Raw genomic sequence first — 11,242 nt, forward strand, 5'->3', positions numbered from 1 at the left:
TCTTCTGGACTCTCCATTTCTGGCTCTAGGGGTCTAAACTGATAAATCCATTCTAACAGGCCAATTTCCCTAAGCCTCTGGATACCTTCTTCTACATTAAACCACTGCAGGTCTAGTACTTCAGCTTGACTTAAGGTAGGCCACCGCATAATCCATGCCTCAGTAAGCCAACCAAATAAACTATTATATCCTTTCCTAACCTCTTGAGCTGAGACATTGAATGAAGCATCCATACTTAGTGGACCTAAATCAATAAACTCAGACTGATCAATCTTACATTCCTTGCACCATTATCCCACACCCTCAGTAGCCATTCCCATACAAATTCTCCAGGTTTCTGTCTATACATGTTGGCAAAATCAAGTAGGTCATTTCGAGTATAGTGTATCGCCTCCTCAGTCATACTTTCTATTTCACCTCTTGGGGCTCTCTTAGACTTGACCTTGGTTATGGGCACAGCAGCCAGAATAGGTGCTTGAGTCAGTTCCTGAGAGCATTCAGGAATGTTTTCCATGGCCTCTGCCCTGCACAATAGCCCTGCAAGACTGGTTTAGCAAGTCCCCTCAAGCTGAGGGGGAGGGGATAATGGTTTTACAGTAATCTGTTCAGATGGGAGAGATTCAACAGAATTTACAGGCTCCATATCCTGATCTTCCTGATCATCTGTCCATATGTCCCATTCCAGGTTACAGGATCCCATTTTTTTTTCCAATCAATGCCCTCACTTTAACGGCAGACACCGTTCTGCGTTGGCAATTGAGCTGGCGTTGTAAATCAGCCTCTCTTACAATGTTGTTGTTGTTGTTATTGCCATCGAGTTGCACCTGACTCATAGCAACCCCTCCTTGGGTTTCCAAGGCAGTTTCACTATGGAAGTAGATTGCCTCATCTTCCTTCTGAGGAGTGGCTGGTGGGTTTGAACCGCCAGCCTTCTGGCTAGGAGTCAAGTGCCTTAGGCACTACGCTACCAGAGCTCCAAGACTCTGGATTTGGGTTTCAGTTATGTCAGCCCTGGTAGTAGAAGCTATAAGGCTTTCTTTCAAAGCACAGCTTGAAGCACTGAGGTCATTTATGTGGCACTTAAGCCGAGACTCAGCAGCTTTGAGCCCATCTCGCTCTTCCACCAATTTATCCAGTGTAAGTAGGACCAACCAACCAGCTTCTGTATACTCCTCATTGTGACAAAATTGCAGAAAAGTATCAACTATCCGATCACCCAGAGCATTACTTCTCACAAATATGTGATCTGTTGGTGGTGCTATTTCGCATATTAATTTTGCCACTTCACGCCATGGATTAGTAGGGCTCTCTTTACTAGCAGACACAGAGTCACTGGTGTCATCAAAATTAATCAAACTGGAGAACCAATCTAGGAAGGCCATCATGATTTTGTCTCTCTATTATCACTCCCTGTACCAAATGTGTTAGATTGGGTTTTCTGGAGAAACACAAAAACAACAAGCCTATAGAGAGAGAGAGAGAGAGAATTTATCTTAGGAAAATGGCTTACAAACGTGTAGAAGCCAGCAAGTCCAAAATCCCTGGAGGAAACTTCGGACTGGCAGCAGCCTTAGCTTCTGCAAGCACAGGGGGCCGAGGAATTCAAGGCTGGCAGGGAGTACACTGGTTGCTGACTCCAACAAAAGACGAATCCAAGATCTCGAGGCCGAGCGGTGGGCTGCTCACTTATGGAAGTTTGTAGTCCACACACCAGCATTCCAATCCGTCAAAGAATGTCCCTGGATATCTTGGAAGCAGGCCACACCCCTAGGGAAACTCCCCTTGGGCAGATTGGCCACTCAGAACACAGTCATCTGATCCCATCATGGGAACAACCACCCAGAACTGGGATCCAGCCAAGTTGACACTCAGCCCCAACTATCACACCTAATAAGGGGATTGATCAGTTTTGCCATCTCACTTCCTACTTAGCTTAAAGAAGACAATTACAGAGCAGAAGGATGACTTCATTATTTCTAAGCAAAAGACACTGGAGCAGATCACATCCTTTGGACCCTGGTTCTCTGCATTGAGAACCTGTTAGGCTCAGGATACAGAGAAAGAGGGAACATGCTGTAACACAGCAGCAGCAGCAGCAAAGAAACTCAACCAGGAAACCAATACAGTACAGGATGGTGCCTTCCCAGCCCATGGAGTAGGGTAGTTGCAGTCAGGATGCTGACCCACAGAGCAAGAGAGTTCAGCACCTTTGACTGAGGTGGAATGTAGTGCTTCCAGTTATTGGCACAGTGTCTTAGGCTGAGTTCTCAAGAGAAGCAAAACTGGTGAAGCTTAGAGAGAAAGAGAAAAATTTATCTTAAGGAAATGGATCACTCAGTTGTACAGTGTGATAAGTCCCAAGTCTGTGGGTCATATGTCAGGCTGAAGGCTTCTTCTGACTCATGTAGCTGCGGGAGTTGACAAACCCAAGATTAACCAAAACATAAAATAAAATAAGAAAACCCAAACTCACTGCCGTCAAGCAACCCCTCCTTGGGTTTCTGAGGCGGTATCACTACAGCAATAGATTGCCCAACCTTCCTTCCAAGGAGTGGTGGGTGGGTTTGAACCGCTAGCCTGGTTAGCCGGCAAATGCCTTAGGCACTACACTACCCAAGATTAGCAGGCAATATAATACGGAGGCTGACAAATTCAAGATTGAAAGGGAAGATGGCTTGGTGTTGGCTCACAGGCTGCAAAGGCAGCAATCCCAAGCTAGGCAGGCAATATGGCAGGGCACTGGTTTAAGTCCAAGAACCAGAGGTCAGGTGATGATGAACCACATGCAGGATCCAGTGGAGCAAAAAGCCAGAGATCTTTGTCAGGATGTGCATATATATTGGAGGCAGGTCACATACCTGCTTTCAATTCCCTTTCAACTGATTGGCTACTCATAACAGATCTCATTATCAAGAGTGATTACATTACATCAGATCTCATCATACATCAACTGATAAACCACTGAGAATTGTGGCCCAGCCAGATTGACATACAGCCTCAACAGCACATAGCTGAAGAGCTTTGTAACACTTGCCAGAGAAGGGCAGAAGTTGGGTGGAGATGCTGAGGGCCAGAGAGAGAGAGAGAGCTGCTTGTTGGCATGGCTAAGAAAAAGCTGTTCTGATCAAATAAGTGTATCCTGAGTTATTTCTGGTCCTGAATTGTAACCTGTTATTTACCTAATAAACCTCATAACTATGATGTGATCAGTGAGTTCTGTGTGGCCATTGTAACAAATTATTGAACCCAGCAGAGAAGTGTTGTCGGAGTTAGAACTGGTATTAGAATTGTTAAAAAGTTTGGAAAGAGGAGTTAAGTCTGAACTCCACCTCATAGGAATCCACCCTGGCCTGATGCTGATGGTGATTCTCTGCCCTGTCCCTCATGAAGTTAGAGGACATCTTATGCCATGTGCCATTCTTACAGTCATTAGGGAAATGTACAGTAAAACCATGGTGATGTGACACTTCACATCTATTAGAACAGGTAAAAGAAAAAATAACGTGGGAAACAGTATGGCAGTTCCTTAAAAACCTTTAAAGTAGAGGTACTTCATGGCCCACCAGTTTCACTCCTAGGTGCATTAAAATCAGAGACTTATACACCAGTTTTCATTATAACACTATTCACAATAGCCAAAAGGTGGACACAACTTAAATATGGTTTCATGGAACATACCAGTTAATTGTCCTGGTAACATGTTTAGTCCTTTTCTTCTACATTCTAGTTGGTTGCATTGTGCCTGGGTCTTTCAAGTTTGCAATCGGCCATCCAATTGGAACAACAGAGGAAGATGGGTAGTCAGGAATAGGAGCAGGAAATGGAATGTGTTTATAATTGCCTACATGAACAACTGCATCCTTTGCCATGAGACTGAAAGAAGTAAATGGTGCCTGGCTACCATCACTGAATGTTTTGTCAAAGATTCTATAGAAGAATCCTGATCAAAAGGGGAAAATATATAACAGAATTTCAAATTCTCATAGTGTCTAGATTTTCTGGCATGATGGAGGCTGGATAAACCTGAAACTATTTCTCTGAGATAATCTTTTTTTTTTTTTTTTTGTGAGTCCATTTCTAAGCCCAAAAGGTAACCTGGGGCTATAGTCTTGGGGGTTCCACCAGTCTCTATCCGACCAGTATTTCTGGTAAGTTTTGTGTTTTTGAGTTTTATTTCACGTTTTTCCTCCCACTCTATCCAGTATCTCCAGTTTTGATCCCTTTCTGAGTGGTTGGCCATGGTAACTGGGTACCATCTAGTTCTTCTGATCTCAGGGTCATGAAGGCTGAGGCCCTCATCGTCTGTCTTACCCTTAGACTAATTGTTTCCAGATGCCTTTGATTTTCTTCACTCTTCTTTGCTCCCGACAAGAGACCATCAATAGTTGTATCATAGATAGCCACTTGAAAGCTTTTAAGACCCCAGTTGCTACTCACCAAAGTAGGTTGTAGAATAAGAATTTTATGTACTATGTTGTTCCAGTTGAGTGTGATGTCCCCCAAGGTGATAGTCCCAAGCCTGAGGGCCCAGTGATTCTCTCTCTCTCACTGTGTTTGCTTGTCTGTGAGAAGTTACTCTAACTGCCTTCTGTTGCTTCTATAATGTCAGTGGCTGATTTTGCAGCACAAGATTATCTGCAGCCTTGCTCTAGGGTATATTCCAGTTCACCTACCTCCACCTGATCTTCTCACCTGTCTATGTATTTATTTGTAGCCTGGTGTTTGCTAGCGGTATATGGTATTGTGCATGTAACAGTATTTGCCTCTGTTGTCTATATCTTATGTGCACATCTCAGTGACCTTCCTTCCCCTGGTGTCATCATGCTGGTCACAGACTCTTTCCATACCATCCCTCCCGTCACCCAAGTCGACATGTGACCCCCAACTAGTCCGAAATTTTCCCTCCCCTCTCTCCCATCCCTGGTAACCAACAAAGTGAATTTCCTTCCCTGAGTAAACCTTTTCTTGACTCTTCACAATAATGGGCTTGTATAATTGTCCTTCTGTGACCTGAGATCGTCGTTAAACTTTAAACCAAAAATATCCCTTGAAGTTTTTTTAAACCAAATAATAGTTTAACTACTGAGCTAGTAAAAATGTCTGCCTTGAGCATTATAAAGGACCTCTAGTGATGTAGTGCCTAAGGCATTTGACTGCTAACCAGAAAGTTTGCAATTCAATCCTACCAGCAGCTCTGGGAAGGAAGATGGGGGAGTCTGCTTCCATAAAGATTTACCACCTTGGAACCCAGTGGGGGTCTTTATGAGTCAGAATTGACTCCATGGCAGTGGGTTTAGTTGTTTTTTGTTTTGAGCTTTATGCTCTTTTAAGAGCTATTTACACAGGATCAAATTGACAAGAGCAACTCCAAAGATTAAGTAGGAAATTTAGGAGACAGAGAGTTTATGTTAATGGAAGAGAAATAACTAAGAAGAGGAGGGTGAGAATGGTTGCACAACCTGAAGAACATGATTGTTATCACTGTGTTCTACATATAGAAACTTGAATTGGTGTATGCTTTGTTTTGTGTAGTCTCAACAACAACAAATTTTCTTCAAGAAAGAAAAAAAGACTGCAAAAAAAGCAATAATCTGAGGATGCAGAAAAATCGCTGTTGGGAATGTAAAATGGTATAACTACTCTGGAGAGTGGTTTGACAGTCTCTTTTTTAAAAAGTAAGCATAAATTTTCTCATGTACAACCCAGCAATCACTCCTGGATATTTATTCCAGATAAATGTAATCTTATGTCCATACAAAAGGTATCTGTATCAGCTTTATTTTTAATAGCCAAAATTTGGAAACAAGCCAGTGTCCTTGAGTGGGTAAGTGGTTAACAAGTTGTGATACATTTCTGCTGTGGAATACCAAACCCATTGGACTGCTATCCAAAAGGTTGGCGGTTCAAACCCACCAGTCTCTCTGCAGGAGAAAGATGAGGCAGTCTCTTCCCGTAAAGATTTATAGGCTTGGAAACCCTGTGAGGCAATTCTCCTCTGTCTTGTAGGGTTGCTGTGAGTTGAAATCAGCTTGATGGCAGTGGATTTTTTGTTTTAGCAACTGCATGCTGGTATACCTCATACACATTTCATTTTTCCACTCCCACTGCCTCTGCTTAGTTTAGTACTCATGACCTCCCGTTAGACTGGTGCTGTATCAGTGTGTTAAATTAGTTTCTTATTTGCTCCAGTCATCCCTCTATTATTCGTACTTACTGTCTTGAAAAACTTAGGCTACCACATTATGACGTACTAACAGGAAGTGGGCTGGTGTTAATGTTGAGAAATAAGATTTCCTGTGGAAATGTGGTTTGGTTTGGTGGAGTATCATGCAGTATAGTTTCAACTATCTCATAGTTTTTCCTTTTGCTGGATCCTTTAAAAGTCAGGAAAAAGGAAAATAATCATGTACTTAAGATGATGATAAAGTACTATGGCCTTTGGGACTTACTTAGAACCCAGAGGTTATGGGAATCTGTCCCTTCTGCTAATTTTATTTCAGAGGTTCCTGGAAAGAGTAAACTGTGTAAGAAGGGAAAGCATGTAATTTTCTATTTTTTCTATCAAGAAATCAAATGTTTGGTTTGAAATATACTGGTGAATCAGTTCACTGAGTTGGGCAAACTGATAGTAATGGGATAAGAAGAAAAAACAGTTGACACCCAGATTGAAAAGGAACTTGGCAGACATCAGGTCTCATATTTGGTTTACAGATATTGTAAACTGGACCATGTGATTCTTAATTGGGGAGGAGGCAGTGTCCCTCTTTGTTATCTTTGCTGAAAGAATATAAGACATAAAGTGACAGTTTTTAAAAAAAAAACACCGATAGTTTCACTTCATGAAATGTGTATACTTAAGATCTTTCTAGATAGTTATTGTAAGCTAGTGGTGTCAGAAGCCAGCTAACAACTCTTGAGACCGCACTCAAAACTATGTGGTTTATTAGGGAAGTAACTGGCTGGGGACCAGGATGAACTTAGAGCAGTCAAGAGACAGGATATAGTTCATCAGTCAGGACAGTTTCTAACCAAGACAGCTTTTAGCTCCTCAGCCAGGCCCACAGGCCAGCCTCCACTTGGGCCAGACCTCCACCACTGGCCCCACTCCAGCAAGTGTTACAGATCTTTTGGTTCTGCTCACTCCTCCAGCAAGACTACTGTTGAATGCACTCAGCTCTCTCACTCCATGGGTTATCGAGTCCACTGCTTCTGTTTTGCTCCTTGGGCTGGGAAGCCAACCACAGCTGTCTTGTGCTGATCTGCTCCTCATGTTGTCTTGTAGCATCTCTAGTGTTTCAGCTCTCTTTGTCTCCTGGGTCTAGGAGGTTCTCAGTGCAGAGTCTCCAGGGTGCTCCAAGTTCTTGATGATGATGAAGTCCCCCTCAACCTCCGTAGGATTAACCTTTTTATAAGCCTACTTCTCCCAACACAGACTACAAAGTGACCAATCCCCTTTCTCTTTATATATGCAAAACCCATTGCACTATAGTTATTTTAAGGTGATGTGTTTTAGTTAACACCAATAATCTTGTAGATTTTTCTGCACATTTCTCTTCTGAGTCAAAAAGTTAAAAATTCTTCAAACTTTTTATTAATCTTAATGGAACGATGAATTAAAATAAATATGTAATGATTAGGTTTATAAGAGTTTTGTTTTTAATCACTACTGAGAAGAAAATATGGTTCATGCAACATATGATGTGGCTACTTCTAAATGGCCATAATTTTTCCAGAGATTACCTGCCTTTTTTTAGTGTAATTTACTAGCAAAATGATTTTAAATTTTTGTACTAAGAAAATTCATTGTCCCATTGTTTTTGCTGTGACTCTGGATGTCTGGATGGAAAGCAGGGTTCCTTTGTCAAGCCAGGCTGTGCAGTATTCTCCCAGGCTAGCTCCAGAAACTGGTGTGGTTTTAAGTGTGAGGTGGGGAAGAATTAGGGTGAGGGCAAGATATCAAATACTCCTAAAACCAAACTGCTGAGGTCCTATTTCATCAATAGCTGTGTGTATCCTTGATGGCAGTATGCGTGATGATTGAATTCCCAACACACTGGTGGAACTTTTTCATTTTTATGGATTCTTTATTTATGTTGGCCCACTTGATGTTTTCAGTTATGCAAGGAGTATGATTAACATTTGGAGTTTGTGTTCTTTCTGTGATTACGACATGAAGAAATACATTCCTTTGGTATTATATTTTAGTGCAACTTGAATTTTAGAGATTGTTTAAGGTAGCAGAGACATGAATTATTTTATAACTAAGTGTCATCTAATAGATATATAGTCTTTATTTTGTTAATTAAGTGGCTGATGTGTTTACTGTCTCACATAATGTAGCAGTTAAAGCATGATTAAACTGACCAAAAAAAATGCTTGCTGACACCATCTTTCCGAGAACACTAGTGTATGTGATTTACTATAACAAGATCTTAGTTTTTCCTGTTGGTGAATGACATGTAATATTACAGAGGTCTTGGGTTCAGCCCAGCAGATACATCTCTGATAAAGTATATGTAAACTAAAGCCATTTAACATTTTTTTTTTCATATGGAAATAAATGGAAACTTTTTTCATTTAAAAATGGGAAGAGAGTGCATATTTAGTACAGATTTCCTTGACGGTGGCAGTTATAATAGGTGGTATTCTCCAGTGTTGCATTTCACACAGGATGTTTTCAGGTTTTGTTTGTTTCCTGCTCTGAGAGTTGTCTGTTTGGGGTTCTGCATGTGCTTTCTCTCCCTTGTCCTCGGAGTCTCCCTTTCCCACCTAAATGCTAGAAGGTTATATGTTATGCTCCACATATTTAAATTACCATACATTCTAAATCTGTGAGACTTCTACTTTTAAATACTGAAACTGTATTTAAATTGTTAAACTCTTAAGTAATAAAGCGGGAGCTCTGGTGGCATAGTGCCTAAGGCATTTGACTGCTAACCAGAAGGCTGGAGGTTCAAACCTACTAGCCACTCCTTGGAAGGAAGGTTAGGCGATCTACTTCCATAGTGATACTGCCTCAGAAACCCAAAGAGGGGTCACTAGGAGTTGAATCCGACTCAATGGCAATGAGTTTGATGTTTTAGTTTGAAGTAATAAAGCATTTTTGTTATTGTCAATTAAATAGAATATTCTAGCTGTACTTACTTTTGGTGTTTAATCTAAACATAATGATAAAAATTATTTAAATGTAATTGAATGCAAGTTTCTTGAAGAATGAAGAAAATGAAATATAGTTAGCCTGGAAAACTAGTCAAATATACTTGAGCCTGATTTCTTTACTGTAGGTAGACCAATCTCTTTTTAGGCACCAAGAATCTAAAGGATCCTTTTACTTCTAGGGAGGTATGTGCTTTATTCATTTTGCTATGTTGTACTGTTTGGTCAGTTTTCCAAGTTACAGTAGCTCATGTGCTACAAGTAGAAGCACTTCCCTTCCAACATCAGAGCAACAAACAAGAGGATCACTTTTTTTCAAAGTTTTATACTTGCTTTTTAAACATGGCAAATAATTTCAGATTTGGCTAAAATTTCCTACAGTGCTAGCTTGTTTTTCCTTTGTTTCATTCCTTCTATCACTTCATAAGTATCTTGAACATTAATATTAAGATGAAAAGGAAATGACATTTGAAATTACAGTTAAGGTTTCTGATTTTCTATTTTCAGATGATCACAGTCGTGTTAAACTGCAAAATACTGAAAATGATTATATCAATGCTAGTTTGGTTGACATAGAAGAGGCACAGAGGAGTTACATCTTAACCCAGGCAAGTGATAATGATTGAGCAGATGCTTGAAAATGCAGTGTTTGTGGTTCTGCTTTAAAAGAAAGCTAAGAGTTTATCTTAATTTCTTTTGGAGTTGAAATGTTATTTTTTTCTGGTATGTACTGAATTATAGACTTAATGTTTTGAAACTTTGTATATTTAAGATAAAAATAAAGTGATTTTTTAATGTTATACATTCTAGAAGGAAAATTTTTATAAAATGACTTAGGCCAGTTCTTTTCAGGGAAATTATCTTTCTTGCTTTACCTTTGATACAACAAAGCCTTCTCTTGAATTACTTGCTTTGTTAACTTCATCCATTTCTCTTCATACATAACCCGTATCATAACTAGAGACCCTTTGAAATTTCTTCTCTTCCACCACTGTAGAATATAATTTCAGAGAATATGGAAGTGGTTAGGATGATGTGTGGCTTACCTTCAGGGTAGGATGAAGTACTGAGGAAAACTGCACCAGAGGACTAGAATAGCCTTACAGTTTCCTGCCCATTTTAAAGTACTGCTTTTCTTCCATTCTGAGATAAAATAGAAATGATTTTTAGTGTATGCATACCAGCTATGCTTCTTTAATCAAATAAAGAAGACTTAACAGTGCTGTTATCTCCCCATTAAAGGTTTTTAAATACTCAAAGGATATGTTGTATAGCTGTAATATTTGAATTTTTGAAAACTTTTACATGGATTAGAATGATCTGTAACTGGAAAAGTAAGAAGTTTAATGTTTATTAGACTATTTCTAATTCATAGGAAACTGAAATTAATTACTTTTTAAGTTGAGGTAAAACAGCTCATGTAAATTAAAAAGAAACAATCTGTGGGGGGAAACTGGCAAAGAACTTAAATTCACAGTTTAAAGGAAAAACTAAAGGTAGACAATACACATGTAAACAGATGATAACTCAGTTTCTCTAATAACTGTTGTTGTTACGTACGGTCGAGTCGTCTGTGACTCATAGAGACCCCACCTTGGATTTCCGAGGCAGTATCACTACGGAAATAGATTGCCCAACCTTCCTTCCGAGGAGTGGCTGGTGGGTTTGAACCGCCATCCTTCTGCTTAGCAGTGAAGTGCCTTAGGCACTATCCCACCAGAGCTCCTTTCTCATAATTGTTGTTGTTGTGTGCCATTGAGTCAGACCCGACCCATAGTGACCCCTCCTTGGATTTCCAAGGCAGTATCAACTACGGAAGTAGATCGCCCCATCTTCCTTCCGGGGAGTGGCTGGTGGGTTTGAACCGCCAGTCTTTTGGTTAGCAGTCAAGTGCCTTAGCCACTATGCTACCAGAGCTCCTTTCTCATAATTGTTGTTGTTGTTATGTGCTGTCGAGTCGGACCCGACTCATAGCGACCCCTCCTTGGGTTTCCGAGGCAGTATCACTACGAAAGTAGATTGCCCCATCTTCTTTCCGAGGAGTGGCTGGTGGGTTTGAACCGCCAACCTTCTGGTTAGCAGTCAA

The 11,242-nt window shown here is 40.4% G+C and overlaps 1 protein-coding gene across 1 annotated transcript in view; it reads left to right on the plus strand.

The window, feature by feature from the left end:
* Positions 1-11,242, plus strand: part of PTPN2 (protein tyrosine phosphatase non-receptor type 2) — a 178,437-nt gene that overhangs the window by 103,580 nt on the left and 63,615 nt on the right. Inside the window, exon 7 of the mRNA XM_007951673.2 lies at positions 9,664-9,764. Coding sequence (XP_007949864.1) covers positions 9,664-9,764 — 101 coding nt within the window. The remainder of the gene's footprint in view (positions 1-9,663; positions 9,765-11,242) is intronic.

Source organism: Orycteropus afer, unplaced genomic scaffold (assembly GCF_000298275.1).
Source record: "Orycteropus afer afer isolate SDZICR_OR568_19922 unplaced genomic scaffold, OryAfe1.0 scaffold00307, whole genome shotgun sequence".
NCBI lineage: Eukaryota > Metazoa > Chordata > Mammalia > Tubulidentata > Orycteropodidae > Orycteropus > Orycteropus afer.